General features: G+C 41.3%; 1 protein-coding gene across 12 annotated transcripts in view; it reads right to left on the bottom strand.

The window, feature by feature from the left end:
- The window catches only part of svila (supervillin a), a 46694-nt gene extending 28003 nt beyond the window's left edge, over window positions 1-18691 (bottom strand). For 3 of the 12 annotated variants that reach the window (XM_008414676.2, XM_008414678.2, XM_008414679.2), the window contains exons 1-11: window positions 18258-18687; window positions 11824-11887; window positions 10518-10600; window positions 9821-9884; window positions 9569-9711; window positions 8779-9496; window positions 6365-6448; window positions 3898-4755; window positions 3308-3475; window positions 2684-2718; window positions 326-390 (exon numbers count right to left, since the gene is read on the bottom strand). In XM_008414676.2, coding sequence (XP_008412898.1) covers window positions 326-390; window positions 2684-2718; window positions 3308-3475; window positions 3898-4755; window positions 6365-6448; window positions 8779-9496; window positions 9569-9711; window positions 9821-9884; window positions 10518-10600; window positions 11824-11887; window positions 18258-18315 — 2340 coding nt within the window. In that variant the 5' untranslated portion in view covers window positions 18316-18687. Of the gene's footprint in view, window positions 1-325; window positions 391-2683; window positions 2719-3307; window positions 3476-3897; window positions 4756-6364; window positions 6449-8778; window positions 9497-9568; window positions 9712-9820; window positions 9885-10517; window positions 10601-11823; window positions 11888-18257 lie in introns of all 12 variants that reach the window. The other 9 variants (XM_008414677.2, XM_008414681.2, XM_008414675.2 and 6 more) reach the window with 8 other exon arrangements.
- Window positions 18692-19874: the final 1183 nt, after the last annotated feature.

Raw genomic sequence — 19874 nt, 5'->3', positions numbered from 1 at the left:
CAATGTCCACAACTTTGGACATGTAACAGAGAATTGCTTAATCCAAAAAAAAACAAAAAAAAAACGGAAAGAGTATGCAGACCAACCAAACCGTACTTTTAAATTAAGAATACAAAAAAATGCATACTTGTTTTTCCACTTATTTATGCTCTACTGTGTCTCAGTCTATCCCATACATGGAAACAGTCAAGACCCAACATCAGATGGAGCTGATATTTGTGTCTTTTATTAATAGCACATGTCTGCGAGTTCTGCATTTGAAACCAGGATGTAATTTAAAGTAACCAGCAGGCCAAAGGGCACTAAGGAAGGAGCTGCAACTCACCCTGAAGAGAGAGCGCTTCGCTGCCACGCTCAGTTTGGCTCGATCATCCAGCTTTTCTTCATCAGCTACACAAAACAGTGAAGCACAAAAAATAAAGGTTGGAAAATCTGTTTTTACTGGATAGGAAATATAAAACTATTCATTTGGTTCAGCAAAACTAGATTTGTTGCCTCTAAAATACTTCCTGATATCCCACTTCTGTGATGAGCTATAAAATGTTAAGAACTTCACGAGTCCTTTGACATTGGTCACATTAATGTCCTGAGCAGATTCATTCAGGCATGCTAATGAAGCAATGAGAAAGCTATGGTGCATGCAGTGTTTGGCCTTTATACATGAGAGCACTGTAAATCAATATCAATACAAGTAGTGGGTGTTTAAAACATGGTGGTGCATGGAAGCAGGTGAAAATATCACTTTCATTTGCCACAGCATATTGAATAGTGAGGCTGAATTTGCTGTTGCACTTCATTTGAGATCAGAGTTACAGTTTTCAAATCACCGACACGTTTTCTTTAAAAATCGTAAAGTTCTTTGTTTTTGTTTCACAAAAACAACTGTTGATGAAAGCAGCATGAAAATCAAATGCCTGAGCTGCAGTTAAAACACTTTCAGGACACTTATCTTCGTGTTTGTTCAGCCCAGATGTTGAGAAAAAAACACTGTGCTGGGATCAATTATCCAAGGTAAAAATCATGGGGCAAGAAATGTTTATTAATTCCATGAGTTGGATAAAGCCTAGCAGATGTCGGCTTGAACTATTTCTCTTGTGTATATGTCGATTTATGAAGCTCAGGCCTGAAGCTTGTTATATGGAATGTGCAAAATATAATCAAACTAGCGTTACTACAGGATAATCTTCACCTTTATTAAAGGTATAAGTCTCCATAAAAAGATGTCATTTTATAGCTGGCAGCAAAGATAAACCATTAAACATTAAGGGCCGAGGAGAAAAGACTCGAGATCTGCAGGTGTGTGTGTCATTACTGCTGCATACATTCACACACACACACACACGCACGCGCGCGCACGCACACACACACACGCACACACACGTTGTGCAAGACACATGACATCACCAAACAACTATTTCCTTTGATTGACTCAGCTGCACATAATTCTTGTCAGTACAAAAGTGTCCTGGCTGAACGTGTGTTTATGAGAACCAGATGAGTTGCTTTTGCCCTGAGAGTAGTTGCCGTTATGCTACTGTGAGCACCGTTAATGACTCTGAAACTCGACTCTAAAGTGCTTCCCCTCCTTTTATGAAATAAAAATCTGTGTGCAAACTAAAATAGCCCCAACTGCCTTAAAATATGTGAAATAATAGCAGAAGAAATGCCACTCAACAACAGACTTATAGAATATATGCAGCATCTTGCTGGAAACACTGAAGAACCTCAACTCCAGTCTGCTCCGTCCCTCGTCACTGGCTGCGTTTACATTACAAATGTGTGCAAAACTTTGACAATATTCTGCGAATTACGAAAAAACCCACAATTTTGCAACTGCAGTGTTTCCATTACATAAGAAATGCGATCAAAATCACATCATCCAACTACTTTGTCATTGTCTTCATCTTTTCCGCTAGAAGTAACTTTCTGTTGTTGACCCAGTGATGACTTGTGATGCGAAAAAGCAGTTTTGCGATGCAGCCGAAAAAACCCCACCTCATCCAAGCAAAAAAAAAAATGTATGGAGACCGTAGCAGGTGGTGAGATGCAAATCGATAATTTCATTGTCAATCCTTGAGACGTAAACCTTTTTGCTAGAACCAAACCAGACATTGACCAGCTACATAGAGACTTGACAATGGGGTATGAGCTCTAGAAGAGCACTAAATCAGGAACTTTGCTTTTTGATAAAACTCCAAGTTCACAGAATGAAACAGGACCCGTTTAATGGAAAACAAGACCCAAAGCCATCTATCCATCTCCAGTCCAATCCTGCAGTCAAACAAACAAGAGTCCAACTCTTATGCTTGAGAGAAAGACTAAACCTAACTCTAACATGGACAGAGCAGGACACATGACCACAGCTTTAGAGATACCAATTAATCTTATTCAGTAGCTTAAATTTGATTTAATTTTAATCAAAACATGTTCTGTTGTCAGAAGATATTGCATAAGGGAAGATTGTTGGTGGCGTACCACCTTTTCCATTTCATCTGTCAACCATCGACTGTTGTGTGAACTACAGTCAAATGAAAACTTTTCATAAGTGAAAGATCACTCATGAATACACAAAGTCCTTGGAAAGCACATATTAGAAAACACTGAAAATCTATCAACTTAGCTTGTTCTGATACTTAAGATCTACTCAGAAATCTCTCTTGAATCAAACAGAAACATGACTTACCTTCTATGGAGGCAAAGTCTGAGCTCACACAGGACCTTCAAAAGTGTAAAGATAAAAAGAAAATCAGTAAAAGCTTCTTATTGAGTTGCAACAAAATAAGAGTTGATTGTGAAAGAAGACGCAAAGAAAGTTAGTTGCTTCTGGTTTGCAGGAAAGAAATGAATAGAATAAGGCAACAGCAAAGCAGACTGAGCAGGAGCATTAGACAGCCTTAAGGAAGTCCGTGCTTTTCTGTGATCTTTGGCTCATTTCTCACAATGGTCAATTCATGCTTCTGAGCTGTGGTCACACGTCAAGACCGCTGCCAAAATCCAATTAGAGGAACCTTTGGTCATTAAACTTCCTTGTTTCCCAATGTTGGAGAGGCGAAATTAACGAGCGTGTTTATGGTCGATTATCAAGGTACTCCTATTGGTCAGACGGAAACCAAAACAAAGATAAGAATCTCATTAAGGATTAAAATATTAAATAATTGACGATGCAGTGCAAATGAGAAAATCAGAAGTGCTCACCAGATCAGGATTAAAAACATTTCTAATGATCTTAATTTGATTAACATGCAGTCATGAACATTTATTTAGTCTCCTCCCTCTAAGTCATGCATTCTCCAGTGTAAAGAAATACCTATGAGTTTCCTGCCGTTCAGCAGAAGTGACAGACTGAGTCCTAAACCTTTCTGAGGTCTTTCGACTCTCCCCAGGACAGATATAGAGCAGAGGCTGGTGCCTCCTTTCCCTAGCACCTCTCCAGGGGGCCTGGTAGGCCCTGTGTTCACTCGGATCCTCAATATCACTGAAGAGAGTGCAAAGGGAGAGGGGTCAACAGATAAAGAGCCCAAACGAGAACAAAGTGATATGGTGGCACAAATGTGTCTCTTTAGACACACCTCCATTTCAAGTCCAGCACAGAAGCAATGCCATGCAGAAAAGTTAGCAGTGAAAGCATACATAAGCACTGGGCCGATGTAGAACCAGGCACAGTTGGGATAAAGGACGTAGTCATTCCACACGAAACCTAGTGTTAGCTTAGTTAGCCGATTAGCGTATGGACTTGAGAGTTTAGCAACTCTGTAAGCTCTAAATATGCTTTCATGTCAACTTCAGACATATTTTAGTAGCTTATTAGTGTTACTGGCCAGCTGATGTTAGTTAAGAAGCTTCCGCAGCAGCCAGGCAGTAAGCAGCAATGATGTAACATTCAGCTTTTCCACCTACACCTCGTTCCTGCGCCTGCTTGGAGGCGTGGTGGTGCTCTCCATGTACGAGTTCCTGAGTTTGGCCACAGACACCCGACGGTCCTGTTGACTCTCTCTGGTCCCAACACTGTCACACTCCTGGACTTCTCTGAAGTCTTGTGGCTGAGTGTTCCTTTGACTTGAACCAACATCTGACACCAAGTGGTTGACAGCAGTCCTGGAGGTGGGGATGCTTTGGATTACATGGGGATGGATGTGGGTTGCTGTCGGTACTTTGTGAACATAAATGACATTTTCTTGCCCTCGAGGTCTCCATTCTGTTGCGTGCAGAGAGGCGCTGTGCTCAGGTTTCTCTGCTCTGGTAGTTACTCCAGATCTTGGATGCTCCTCTAGAGCAGCATCCCGAGCCTGGCTGAGGCTGTACATCCCCATTTCCTCTTCACTTCTTCCTCTTTGTGGGTCCTCCATACTTCTCTCCCTACGACGGATCTCTGAAGGCAAGACGGCTTTCCTGCTCCTCAAGAGACCTTCCGTTTTCACCCCTTCCGCTTCCTCAGTCTCATCAAGTTCAGTCCATTTTTCTTGGTCCTGCTCAGCTCCAATTGTCGGACCAGAGGTCATAGACAGGTAACTTGGGTAACCACCAAGATCCTCTCCTCCTTTGTGACTAGATCTGCTGAAATGACCTTGAGGGTCGTGATAGGCCTGAAAGTAGGTCTGCTGGGGGCCTGCTGGCTCTCCGTGGTATCGGCTTGGAGCAGAAGTCTGGGGTCGGTGCTGAAGCTGTCTGTGGTATCCAGAGATGTCAGTGAACTTTTCTGGCTCTGGATTTCTCTGGTGCCCGTCCTCTCTGGCAAGCCTCTCCCTAACTTTGATTCTTCAGGGAAACAAAGAGCTAGTTACCATTTGGGAAACGGTGTAAAAATGGAAGCAGATACAAACTCATAATGGAAAAACATTGTTAAGTCAGCCTGGCTGAAAATCCAAAACCTGCATTGCCAGGTCAGGCTCATCAATACATACATTGTTATCATCCCCATTCCATTATTGTGCATCTCTTATAAAGCAAGTAACCAACATACTAGAACGTCATTAATAAGTACTTTGTTTCCTCCTGTATCGAGCAGTGGGTAAATGGCTTGAAAATAGGGACACACCAATACAATCAGCACAGATTTTCTTAATTTTGGGAGGTTGGCTCTTGGCAGATTTCAGCATCAGTTAATGTCCACCTTTGCTTTGCTGTGAGAGGACTGACTGACCCACAAACTAGGTGGTCAGTTGAGTAAATTGTCACCTCACTGCTGCCAACTTGTGGGCTAACTTTGATGCCATTTTCAATGACTTTTCAGACAAAAAAAAAAAAACACAAAATTTAGTAAAATCTGTGTTGGCCAATATTAGAATCCGCAGGTCTTTTTAAAGATCTGTGATTGGCCAGGAAACTGCAATCGGTGCACACTTAAAAACAGTGTTGAGGCTCAGCAAGGTGGACAATACAGAATCTATTGCAGTCAGAAAATGCTGACGATGGATGTAAATCATTTTTAATATATGAATACGAAAGTATCCTGCAAAAGTATTCTGAGCCTTTGCCATTTTAAATTTTTTTCACAGTACAAACAGCTGGAGAGATTTACTGGAATTCTACATGATGGATTTCAACCTTTCTATTGCAGCTCTAATTGTACGTTTAGTGCTTTGCTGTAGGAAGGTGAACCAATGGTCAATTCTCCAGTAACTTAAAGCCTCCAAGAGGCTTTCTTCCATTCCTCACCACATGATGTTGCCACCACTATTTAAAAGCTTTCAATGTGTTAAACTTTGCCAACTTTATTCCTAACGTGTCTCCTCTACAAATTAAGTGACTTTTGAAAACAAGATAAGAGTTTTATTTTTTACGTAGGTGGGGAAACCATGCAGTCATTTCCTCCCACTTCCTAATTACCACTATGCATTTCTTTGTGTTGGTCTTTCACAATAAAATATAGTAAAGCTTGAGTTTATGAAGTGATTAGAATGTAAAGACGTGCCTTGAAAAAAATACTTTTGCAAGGCACTGTATACAGTAGGATGCACACACACACACACACACTGTACAATCAATACATGTAAGAGCAGAGGGTAAGTAACAATTGAAATCTGTCAGTTATATTTTGTGTAAATATTAACCAGACACAGGCAACTGAAGCGTGAAGAAGATGGAGTTATGGTCCGATGGGCTTATGATAGTGAAGATGATGATGTCAGGTGACTTAATTTCTCTTCCATTTAGTTAAACTAAATGGAAGAGAAACTAAATGGAAACATTTAGTTTCCATTTAGTGAAACTAAATGGAGCCCACACTGTGCAAGTGGTATGACGGTCCTGGGTCCCTGGAAGACCAGCAGGTTAAAAGCAGCTGCTCATGAAGGTTGGTGGGTCTAGGGTTTAGCCCGACTCAATGAGGGGGAGGGGGACACACAACCAGCCTGTGTGTGTGTACCTTGAAGGCCAGTTGATGAGGGAGTGGGTATCACCCTCGGCATCAGTCTGGAGGAACCAATCAGAGCTAAGGGTCGCTCCTGCACTGCTCCGTAGAAAACCCAGTGGGAAACACGAGTGAGTGACCAGGTATGTGGGGGAACAGTCTGCAGCGGTCTACACACCACCACATTACACACATTGAGCTTGACCACAGTAGGAATGAACCTGGTCACCAGAAGAATAATAAAAAAAAACAAAAAAAACCTCTGCCTGGTTACAGAATTCACAGTTTCTGTGGTTTTAGAAGAGACCTTAACTACAATGAAATCCCCCAATCTCTTATGTAAGGAGCTGTGGTCAACATGTTCACAATCTTTTCACGTAAATGATAATTTTCTACAGACAGAAGGATCGTTTTCCTTCTCGTGATTAAACAAAGTCACGAACAATAACGTCACACACAGCTGAAGATAAATGGACTTCAGTTGGAGGAACTTGGGACTAAGACCAGAAAGACTAATTCAGATCAGATGAATATCCGATCCCGTTTAGAATCAATAGCATGTGAGGAATTATTGTATAGTCACATATTTATGTCTGTGTATAAAGACATAAATATGAGCTTCCATTAGACATATCTTTGTCACTCCAGGGGAGAAATGGTTTGTGGTCTTTTGCCAAAGGCAAAAGAGAAATCCTACAACCGTTCTATTTGTGTTTATATTTTGTGAAGAAGGAACTTGTACTAAAAGTTGTTTTTAAGAGGTCTCTGTGTCATTTCCTTCAGTGGATTTTGCTGTGGAGCCCAACAGGCATGGCTGTGAACAGGTTAGTCTAAGGGTTTGGTTGGTTGGACACAACGCAGTGTGAAAGAGAACCACAGCAACTGGAATTGTAATAAATGTTGCCAGACTAACGGGTGGGAAAACACCCTTAATTATGTGTTTTACAGCCACATGGCATCATTTGATAACATAGTCAAGTAACTGTTACCTTGATCTGTAATAAAAAATGCTACATATATTAAATGAAATTTGACTTTATAATTTAACATCTTAAAATTGGGCCTTGTCTCTTTGAAAAACTCTTGCTCTTTCTGAAACGCCGCCTTCAGAAAGTCATCATAACGTCGCTCCTACCCCACCCTAACCCTTTTAATGTTTTTCACCAACGTTTCACTGAAAAGTAGTATTTTACATAATCCTACCTCTGTCCAAACTGAAAAGCTACTTTCAAAAGGTCAAAATGGACTTTTGAGGTTCAGGTTCAAATCAAACATATCCTGAAATGTTTCTCCCCCCATTAGCCCCACGGATCCTGAGAGAAGAGGTTTTCTTCTTTGTTTCTGTATCTTTATGCTGGGCTGGTTTTGATCAAACCCAGCTGTGGGTCAGAGGTGTGACCATGGAGTCGCGCTGAGCCAGCCTGTAACAAACACCCACCCCTGCTCCATAGGAACTAGCTTCCCAGCCAAGTTTTGAAATCTGAGAGGGACACTGAGGACAGAGTGAGAGGGTGAAGCGGACATGAGCGCAGACGGATGAGCACCGACAGCCCAGTCGTGTGAAGAATAGAGCAATGCATCTTCATAGGTTTGTTCGTAGCTGTGCATAGCAGGGTTATGGGCTGGTCAATGTTTGGGTTGGGTCAGGGAGCTCTTACAACACATCAGGAACATTTAGAGGTGCTCACAAATTCCTTCAACACTTAAGTCTGCACGTAAGTCCAAACTGGTTGAATTCTAAGATTTTTGTGGAAGCAGAACAATTATCTTCGAGTGCTAAGGAGATATTCCCTGGCTGACACGAAAACTTTGAGAATGCGAGTCAGTTCTAAACACAAACAGAATCCAAGGCAAAAGTTCATTCTGGTTCCTCAAGCACCTTGGACCATTTGGCTGACACTGTGAAAAATGACCTTGCCCCAACTCACTTAGCATGCCATGAAATAATTAAAGACAACTTAAGAATTTATGCCAGTAAAGTTGACATTTGTGCCGTTCCAAAAGCAGAGATCAACTTTCAGAGCAACAGATGAATGCAAAACCAAAGGCTGGCATCATCCCAACAGCCATGGAAATCACTCTTGTGAAACAAACAACTCAGCCAGGAGTGGCTCATTTGGGAATTTAAAGAACAAATAAAACCGTATAAAATACGGTTTTAAGTGAAATAAAACTGTAATATGTAAATGCATTGCATACAGTATGTAGGTATAGGTAGAGTATAGATAGAGTTGACATAAACACACAAAAAAAGTTGGGACATGTAGTCACAGCAAGTAAAACCATTTACGAATGCTACAACAGTGCTCTGACTTGAACCCTGTGTAGTCGGGGACAAAGGAGAAGAAATTCCTTGCCGTTATCTACTAAAGAAGCCTATCCTACTGAAACATACAAGGAGTCTCCTGAAGGACATCAAGAGTACTCACCCCTGCCTGCTGAGGATACTGTGTGCCTGCTGCTCGATGAACATATCACCAGGAGATGAAGCATGTTTGGGAGAGGAAAGTGACGAATGCCTGCTAATCTTTGGTGAACTGGGAGGCAGCGATGCCACAGGGTCTTTAGCAGGCACCCTGGCAGAGAACGATGACGTTACGTCCATGTACGAAGAAGTGGACTCGGGTGGAGCGGCTCGGCGCTGGTTCTCCAGGTTCATCAGTCGCTCCCGCTCGGAGAACGAGTCCACACTGGTGCGAGCCACGTCGTAGACCGGGTCAGGGTGTCTCTGGGGTGTTGCATAGCTGCCTGCCTTCGGGCTACTGACCACAACACCGCTGTAGACGCTCAGGGAGGCATCCCTGCCTTCATCCCTTAAAGGTTCTCCTCTTTTGCGCCTCTCTGAGCCGTCGGATTCTTTCCGGGTGCGGGTGTAGCGTGATGCATAATCCAGGTCGAGGTCCTGATCCAAGGAGATGCCGTAGCGTTCAGCCAGTTGCCTGCGGCGCTCTGCCTTGTAGCGGGCAATGCGTGCAGCTTTGGATTCCTGCTCTGGGGCAGCAGTGGTAGGTAGTGAACTGTGAACTGGCTCAGTGTGCATGGAGGACAGAGTGTCGGGCCTGAATTGACCTCTGGACTCTCGATCGGGAAACTTCACAGGCAGGTCTGGGTTCTCATAGCCTTCCATGCCGTACCGCTGGACTGTCACTTCACAGAAAACAGCACATAATGAGTACATTAAAACTCTTATAGTTAGTAATTCATCTGAATAATACTCACCAGCATGGGACTCGCAGAGGTCGGACGCCCTGGTGTAACGTGGCGTGTCTTCTTCCAGAAGCCGATTGGCCACCAAGTTGGGCAGCAGGGACTGATGAACTTCCCCATCAATGCCCTCCAGTCTTCGAGCGATGCGCTCCTTTCTTCATAGTAATGGGAAGGAAAGAACCGTCAACATCAAGACACGTCGTCACTCAACATACTGTTTTTAAAGACTCTTGTAGCCTGGATGTGGTAACTTTATGACCTTACCTGTTCATTTCCCAGTCACTTGTACTTGTGGTAATGCCTTCAAAACGTTTCCTTAACTCGGACACTTAAAAGAAGAGAGCATTAATTTTAGGAAATGAGAATCTTAAATGAAGTTGCTTTTGAATACTGAAACATTTACAGTGCTGTGAAAAAAAGAGAATCGTTTCTGCTTTGTCATCAGAATTATGTTTCAAAAGATCAAAGATCACCTGAGTAAATACAAAAAAACAGTTTTAAATCCCAACTATTTGGAGACAAAAAAAAGAAGTTATAAGCAACCCAATCTGACCCCAAAATGTAATTGCCCCCCTGACCTAATAATATGAGATATTGTTTTCAAAGCTAAAATACAAGACATGCTCTTTTAGTAGTTGGATATAACAAAGTTTTTTGACATGAGATCTTGAAGTCTACACGTTTCAGATATTATATGACTTGGACATAAAGGTGAGTACTTTAAAACTGAGATATTGTATTATTGTTCAAGACACTTATTGAAATTTAACAAAGGCTCTTAAGTGGCTGAGTTGTTGACAAGATTGATGAAAAGATTTCTCATCAGCCGAGACAACAACACTTGCACAAACGATTAAGAAAAAGCCTCCACTTTGAAAGTGAATGGCATCGTTTTCAGTTACACAATTTCATGTGCAGCTACAGCCCTATCCTCCTCCAATGAAGATCCAACGTTCTTTACCTTTGGGGAGACTGGCGGGGAGACTAACATCTACGTCCTTGGGCGGATCGTCTTTTTCCTCGTAGGAAAATTCCTTCGGGAAGCTGAGGAGAAAAATATGAACTCTTACTGAAATAGGAGTGGGCCATTTTTTCCACCCCGTCGGTGGGGCTGTGAAGGCCAGGAAGTCAAGTCAATTTTAGTTGTACACCCTGATCATTACACCTTCAACCTCGCACTGACACAAGGGACCATTTTTTGACACTTAAACACAAATCAAGTCAATTAAGAATATTAGACAAAACCACAATAATGCAGCAGAGTTATAACAGGCTTGGTAGGACGTGTCCAGAGATTAGGGGAAAAAAAGAAAAGATCTTGTGGTTTTATCCATTCTACCACGAATGGTTGTGAACAATGAATATACTAGATAATTTTATATGGAACCAGCATTTGTTTTCATATTGAAATATCTCAACATGTGATTCTGAAATTCTGCCTATATCTACGCTATGGTTCACGATGTTCAGGATTGGGTTGGTGTCTCCAAAGGGGCTCCATACAGCTCCAGGAGGCACTCCACAAAGCTTGGCTGCATGAATTAACATCACAGTGTATTATGTTTATTACAAAAATAAAGTTGCTTAATGGAAACATGGAACTTTCAAAAGAAACTCATGTTTTGATCATTTTTGCTGCTGGGTTAAGGTGGTTTTTCGGCTAGTTTATTTTGCAAAGCTGCAATAGAAACACTTTTCATAACACATGAATCATGTCAAGCTAATGTTACTACTGACGGAAAAGACATGGAAGACAGGAAGTAGTAGGACAATGGTATGGCATACTTTTTTAATTACTTCACACGTGAACAAACTTATTCATGTATGATTTTAACTGCGTTTTTTTATTTGATGGAAACACTGCAATTGCAAAATTGCGTTTTTTTTCCTAAATCAGCGAATCATCAACTAAGTTTTACAACCAGTTGTAATAGAAGCAGTTAATGATGGCCCTCTAAACCGGCACCAAATCATTTAGAACCACTGAGCAAACATGAGAACATTTATGTAACTTAATGTTTTGAATATATTTACAACCTTTCATCTAAAGAAGCTCATGCACAGCTGGCCACTAGCAAAACTAGAATTTACCAAAGCGACTGTTCAAGTTTAGGAGAATATTGCAACACTTAAGTAAATAAATCCAGAGAGCTGTCGGCACGTCTGTTTAGCTTTCTATTGGTTTACACAAGAACTATTGTGTCTTTAAAAAAAAAAAGAAAAAAAGAAATTCAACAAACTTCTATAAAACTTGTTGCCTCTCTTACCTCAGCGCTCTCTTCTGTAGGACCCTAGGATTACTGGCTTTAACGGGGGTCTCACTCCCGAGTCCTATGGGCAGATGAAACGATTAGACATGACTCCGTTTTCATTTATTAGTTCCAGTCTGAATAGCAGAACCTTTCAGTCAAAGGTCTTCATGGGCTGAAACACGCCGACTGGAAATCTTAACCTGAACCAATGAGTCGGTGTGTAGCTTCTTGGCAAACAAGTCTCATTAGCTAATGAAAAAGTTGTCCCGTTAGTTTTCCACCATGCATGTGCACACAAATCATTGATGTATGTACACATCACACTGACAGTGCAACTACAAATTCTAATGTATTTTATTGGACTTTTACATTGTAGGATTTGATTTAAAAATGAGCCCAAAGTGGATTATTAAATTATGCAACATTTGGGAGGGAAATGACTGATTTTCACCATCTCCCCAACCCCCACCCCTCCAAATGCTATCCTCTGTCAACCCCTCAGTCTAATTACATCTACAGGTTTCTTGGTATATGCCTCTTATCCGTTTTGCCCTGAAATATTTGCAGAACAGCTCAGTCATATTGGATGAAAAGCATTTGAGCATTAATTTAAGTTTTTAACTGAATTTATTTTTGCCACTTTTCCATTGTAAACCAGTCACTGAATGCCCAACGAGCATCCTGTCAACAGATTCTTCCATCTGCGTTTTTGATATTTGAAGTTCCGGCAGAGATACCATGAACCTTTTGACTGATCAATGATCTGCCTGTCTGGATCGTCACTTCAGGTGGTCGGCCATGCCATAGGTTTTTATTTGGAAAATGAAAACAAAAACCTCCTACTTCCCACTTTGATTAGAATACGTGTTGGACCATCATAAGAGTTCCAAAAAAATATTTGTGGGTGGAAAAGTTGTAGAATTTTAAATATTTTTGAGGCCCTTAGATCAACTCTCTCCCTTTGATCAATCCCAAGTGGCCCGTATGACCGTTTCCCTGACTAAAGTGACTCATAACGTTGCATTGCAGTGCAGCTCGAAAGGTTATAAAGTTGCTTAACACCAAAACATCTTTTGAGCGGTACTGCCTTTGCCCTCCTCTCCAGATCAGCAAGTCTTTGTTACAGACACTCAGGTTGGTGCTTTAAGCCCAGCTTACTAAAGCAAAACAACATTTGGGGAAAAATAAGAAGAGTAATTTAGAGAGGGTCTTGTGTCAGGATGTATTGGGGTGTAGCCGAGTATTGTTTCAGCTGGGAGGAATACTGCTTAGGAAAACAAAACTCGCTCCCTGTGGATCCTGAATGATAATCCCGGTTATCTGAGCTGGCTTTTTTTTTTGTTTGTTTTGGTTTCTTTGTTGACAAGATTAGGTTGAAAAAATTCCAATGGATGTTTCAAATACTTGGATAAGTCCTACACACCCAGTTTCTTCATTAAGTGCAGTCACTAAAACGTCTGTGTTGCTTGGTGAATGTTAAAGTCAAAGTATGCAACATGCAGATGTAGCAAGCAGCCAATTGTCATAAATGCTAGCTTTCGATATTTATTTTTTTTAGTTTTATTTAAACTCTAACCAGGTGAGTTCTTAAGAACAAATAATAATAATAATAATAATACATTTTATTTGTAGGCGCCTTTCTGGACAAGGTAAGAAAAAACAAAAACACAAACAAGATTTATAAGACGGTACAAAGATAATTAAAGGTTGTATGCTAGTTCAAACAAATGGGTTTTGAGTTTGGACTTAAAATATTGCAAAGACTCGATGTTCCRGAGATCAGGTGGGAGTGAGTTCCAGAGTTTGGGAGCAGAGCGGCTGAATGCTCTGCTCCCCATAGTGACAAGACGAGCAGGGGGGACGGTGAGATGGACAGAAGAAGAGGATCTGAGGGAACGGGTGGGTGTGACAATGTGAAGGAGGTCCGAGAGATATGAAGGTGTGAGGTTGTGAACTACTTTAAAAGTTAGAAGAAGTATTTTATAGTTCTTCTGTAAATGTAAATTCTTATTCACAATAAAAATCTGGCAGGGAGGGAAGGTAATGTACACAGGTAGGTGTGTAATTAAACTATGTCTTAAAGGCCTAAAAAAGTCAGAAAATTGCGGGGGGAAAAAAGCAAGACAAAAACTGAATTCAACAACCAGTGTGGGTCTTCATACGACATCAGGTAAATCAGGATGAAGGTCATTTATTGACCCCCGGTGTAGGGTCAGATGAAGTTCTTTGGTTTATAGCAGCTTCTCTGCTGCCTGGTCCGACTTTGGCCTGAATTTGTAGGGACATAAACACCTTTAAAGATCAGCAGCCATCAGGTTTCACAAGTCTCTGACTTGCAGCTTATTTTTATGCCTCACAATGAACTTAAACATCCCAGAGGAAGTTGACTCACCAATACTACACCGTCGTAAAGGTAGTAACATTCCCATAATTGCCATGAACTGTAAGATGAACTAAGGAACTGCAGATTAAGGTGATTAAGGTTACATCCACACATAAGCTCTTGATTTTTATTCTGATTTTTTGCTGAATCTTTTGTTTCGTTTCATGCCACTGGTTGTCAGAGCAATCAGACTCCTTTGTGAACAGTTTACGACCTAAAGAATGTAGATTTCACTTGGCAGCGAGAGAGAGAGTTGGATATAAGACGATCAGACTGCAGGTGCTTTTTAAACCATCTGATTTAGCACCACATATGGAAACGGCACAGATTTGAGTTTTTTTTCAGGGGGTGAAAAGATTGAAGTGGGGGGGGTTCAGACTGGAGGATGGAACCAAAAATGTAGTTGTATTTCAACCACTGAGTGCAGCTAAAGGACAACCTCAAACACGCACTGCAACTCATTTACATTGATTAATTAAATGCCATGAGTTTAAAGCCACACCTCTTTACTCTCCAATCCCACCTGCATGCTCTGAAAGCTCATATGACCTCAAGCGATCTCAACTTGTATGATGGAGAAGGACGAATTTAACAGATGTGTAAACAATAAGTTACAGAAAGTTGTACATCTGTTGTGGAACTATGAGCTGAACTAAAACAGACAGTTCTAAAGAATCTCTAATTGTTGTTTCAGTCCAGGTTGGATCAGAACCACGTGATAAAACCAACTTCACTAACAAATATCACAAAGAGCTTGTACCACAAGATTTTACTGCTCCAATAATTTAAAATGTGAAATGTCAACACATGGTTCCGCCACGGTTAAAAGTTGACGAGTGTTGTAACCATAGAACCACCAGGTTCTGAGCAAGAGTCCGAGTTCTTGAAAGAATTACAGTGAGCCGAACCGGAAACGTGCCGCTAAGTCAACTGGCATTCATGCCAAAGTGCAAAGCCTTGTCCTGAAAACAGCCACAAACTTTACAGTTGCTCACCTACTCTAACGGACCGGAGAGTAGAGTTCTGAATAAACCATCCACACAAAGTATGAAAGCTTTCATGGAGGCAAAAAAAAAAAAAAAAAAATCTAAGATTGAATGCAGTGCCATCAAATGTTAGCTTTAACAAAGATATGAACAAGCCTGTGTGTCAATGTTTAAAATTAGCGTAACCACATGGCTCACTCTTGATGGAAAACAGAGGACTACTTTGACATGATTTTACCTCAAAGCCTTAAACCACGCCTGAATACACCCCTGACCCCCATCCAGCCTCAGTTCTCAAACTAATGCTTCTAACCGTGGACCACCTGCTGTGGATTCCCCTCCAGATAAGCACAGAGCAGGCAGAACAACATTCAGCTCCCACTCAGAAAATATTACAGAGAATGGGGGGAATGAGAGGCATTCAGATACAGGAACGGAGCAGTGTTTGGTGAGATGTCCAACATAACCGAACATACACCAGAAGTGGCAGCTGACAGAATCTATTATTCCACGGATTTGACAAGTGACAAACTAAACATTTTTCACTCGCATCAGTTTGAGCTTTAATGCAGAAGGTAGCGGGTCATCTTAGGGCTAAGCCTCGCCTGCTACTCCGAGACTCCCAAGTCAACATAACCCCAGATTAATCCTCAACACTAAAATCCTTAAATGCTGCTGTTGATCAGGTCAATGAATAACACTAAAAGTAACTAAAAGTTAGGGCCAAGGGACTGACAGAGGAAATGCTTCTCAAAGAATGTTTTCAACTGTTTCTGGATAGAGGAGCAGCAGATAAACACACAGTGAGATGCATCGACAGCAGGAGACCTACCAAACATGTCTCAGCAACATGGATCTACTTTAACAACATTTTGTCAATTTCAGTCTACAGTGCCATGGTTTGAGATATATATATATATATATATATATTAGAGAGAGAGAGAGACCAAAATTTTACAAAAAGAACCTTCCAGACGACAAGCAGCACATGAAAAATCTCAGCCCACAGCACATCAAAGATACTCTTATGCATCCATTATGTAATATTTGGTCATATTTGTAACATTTGACCAAAATATTAACATTAGCTGGTCAAACTCCTGTTTGTCTATAGTAGTGTTTCCATCCAAATGTCCTGGGAATTATGAGCAAACTTTTAAGATGTTGCAGAAAAGACGAAGCATGTCAATTAGACATGCTTCCATCATCTACTGGTTTGAAGCGAATCAACACGGCTACGCAAAATAAGAAAGGTCGCAAACTAGCATGGACCACACATCTTTGAAAAATTGATCGAGTTCTAACCTCCCAGATTGAGGTTTGGAATTAGACATTTTTAGCCTGCTTCTGGTAAGGCACAGGGCCAAATGTTTTCTACGTTGGAATTTATTCGGCAAATGTGTTTCAGTCTTCCCTTCAGTGCATCAGTGCTTTCATTAAAAAGCCAATAACCACCTAAAGTGAGTACTTTTTTTTTTGCAAAGCTGAGAATGTCATTTTGATTTTTAAGTGTACGTTAAAAAAAATAAAAAATAAAAAAATAACATTGATGGAAAGACGTTTTATGACTGCTGGGATGCGGAAAATGCTGACCGAGAAATCCACTGCAATTCCTCGAATACCCTGGAATTTTTTAAATATGTGAATATGATCTAATGAGTATGGGATTTATTTCTTCTCAAAATAAGTTTTCCCAACTTTTATAATGATGCTTACGATATAGAACACTGATGAAAACAGACTAATGGAGGCGAAGGCCTCTGACAGGAGATAGCTGTATGGTGGAAAGCATAAGTAAAACCTTACAATCAATAAGAGTAACCATCATCAACTGCAAAACTCAAAAAATATGTTAGAACTAACAAGTCATATCAAAATAGGAATGCGAGGAGCTAGCATTAGCCGCAGACTTTAGCAAGCACTCCCCTATGCAAAGATCTTCAAAAAAGATTTGAGTGTTTATGAAAAATTCGCAGCTATACCATTTTGAATCAGATATTCCTATATGAATAAACCACAAAGGTGTGTGTCCTAGGTGATGTTAGCACATTATAGCAACTTTTTGAAAAGCACTTTGGAGCAAAAACCCTTGAGTGGACAAAATATGTCATTCATAAGTCATTGATGAAGAGTCATTGGTGACTCAGAAGAGCATACAGTCACTGATGGAAACCACATTTAGCTACTTTATTTTACTAAAAATGTTTTCATGGCTTACGTATACATCGTCAGGCATAACTTTACAAATCCTTCGAAGTTTCTGTTGTACCGAAACATACCGATGTACCTTCCACAACATTTATTAATAATAGAATATTTGAAAGTTTTCCTTTGAATTTTTATATCACGATTTATCAGTGCACCCCTAATCACATAATCTGCTTGGACCAAAGGAGGCTGACAAACACAAAGTGTTAGAAATACAAGAAAGCTGTTCTGTGCATCAGAATTCAGGTCAGCAGTTTACCTTTTCAGAAACCTATAAAGATGAAAGCATCATATTTCTAATATAAAAGAGATTTTTGGAATGAATGGATTTCCTAGGTAAACTCTGCCAACAGCTTTTAAAGTGAAGCTCTCCATTAGAAAATGTGCACTTGCTGCTGCCAATGAATTTTGGGACAGAAAGGCAAGTTGTTTAAACTCTGCTGTGATAAGCCATCTTGTTACTGAAAGATAGTTCATTCACAGAAAAACAACGAGACATTTAAAATATGGCATACAGAATATTGATAAGAATCAATATGTGGTCCGTTCCAATACAAGTGGACAGTAGTTGATGCATACATGCATAACGGTGGCTCTGAACTTTTTTGGTCTAGTTTTCTCTCCCTCCACCGAGTAAAAAAAAAAAAGAGACCCCTGCAGTACTCTGAGTGTCTTTACGTTGCTGCGTAGTGTCCTTGGAAGCTGCAGCTGCAGTGCGAGGCCGGCTGACTGGACAGAGGGAGAGAAGGGAGCCTGCAGTTTGTTGCCTGCCAACTTCCACAAGCTCAGATTCCCAACCCACAACCAGAGTAACCTGTCCCCCATACCCCGAGTCGGTCCTCTAAATCTAAGCTCCAAGTCACTGCTCTTACCTTGGCTGCAAAACTTCACATGAGTCAGGTAATTCGAGATCCAGGGATTCCGGTACATTTTGGCAACAAAAGTCCAGGGACACAAAGAAGTGAAAGAGAAGGAACAGAAAAGAAGGGAGAGGAGCAGAGAGGTGATGCAGCTACAAAAGTACTTTGTCAGTGTTCAGGACAGGCGGTGAGGGAGAAGGAGGGTGGAAGTCAGGTAGTGAGGGAGAGAGGAAGGGAGGGGAGAGGAGAGAGAAAGAGGGACAGAGGGGGGAGATTACGTCCGAGCCGCAGTCCTGGCTCAGGCAGAGGTGGTCCTGGTAGACAAACAGAGGGGGCTCTGCCTCTTCTCAGACCCGCTCCCGTTTTCCCGATTCCCCTCCCACCGAGCAGCACCCTCTACGACAACGAGCTGCAGAACAGAAAGCTGCTCAGCAAAGGGTAAGCTCATTAGGCAGGGCAAGAAAATTAGAATCCTCTCTTCTACTAAAAGCGGGAAGCGTTGTCTTTGTGCACGCTTAAGAGTGAGCCTCACAGGGACAGACAGGAGAGAAAAAAAAGGGGAAAAAAACTGAAAGGGACAGTTTAGAGCGTCTTTTGGGAGAGCTGCCTTCCTTTGGCTCGCACATGCAAGCAGGATGCCAAAGAAACTAGTGCAGAGCGTAGGAAAAGACTAGCATCTGCAGGACGAGAGTGGGAACGGAGAGACACGAAAGGAGAACGCTAAAATGACCCTCTCAGTCAAATGAGACATTCCAGTCGTCTCTCAGCAGGGACCGAATGAAAGGAGCAGCATGCAGATGGGAGGAGATGGTGGGAAGGGCAAAGGGTAGGTAAGGAAGGAACAGCAAAACAAAGTCGGGGAGAGAACGCCGTGATGAGAGTAGCAGAACATGAGCTGCACTGGGTCCTCAAGAGTAACGATGTCACGCAAACTGTTCTTCAAGAAATCAAAGAATAAAATGTTACCACTATGAAGCAACAAGCAAATTTTAGCCCAAAAATGTATATTTGGGCTTCTTCGCCCATTCTTGGAGAAATAAAGAAAAATCCTCAGCTTGCCTTTACATCTACATGAGAGGCAGAATGATTCATGTGTCTTAGACACTGTGGGGAAGCCGACAGTCTCTCAGATGCTGCTGGCAAAACCAATGCAAGGTGCACTCACCAACACACAGTAGGCGACATGGACCGACTTTTCACTATATTTTCCCAGTACTATTCTGATAACACTAAGGGAAACCGATGTCTCTGGCTGACAGATGGAATATGGTCATGAGTTATGACCATATTCCATTTAACTGTTTACATTTGTTGCTGCCATGATTTTTTAATGATTTATCGTGTGGACAAGGTTATTTATTTTCTTTATTTTATGGAAACTCTGCCTATATTCTGCTAATGCTCAAAAACACAATTTCGCAATAGCAAAAATTTGTAATGGAAATACAGCTTGTGTGTCACAGCAATTACATCTGCACAAACACACAGCTGCACAAATGAAAGACATTTGTAATACGCTTCTTCAGGACTCCAGTGGGATGAAGTGGGATGAAGTGCGACTCCGTACCGTTCGATAACTGGAATCAACTGGAATGTATTGAAATGTGTTTTTGTAGAGTGGATTGAGAC

The sequence above is a fragment of the Poecilia reticulata genome, linkage group LG7 (assembly GCF_000633615.1).
Source record: "Poecilia reticulata strain Guanapo linkage group LG7, Guppy_female_1.0+MT, whole genome shotgun sequence".
In the NCBI taxonomy this organism is placed as follows: Eukaryota; Metazoa; Chordata; class Actinopteri; order Cyprinodontiformes; family Poeciliidae; genus Poecilia; species Poecilia reticulata.
Note: the sequence above shows the minus strand (reverse complement) of the source record. Positions and strands in the feature narration are given on the sequence as shown.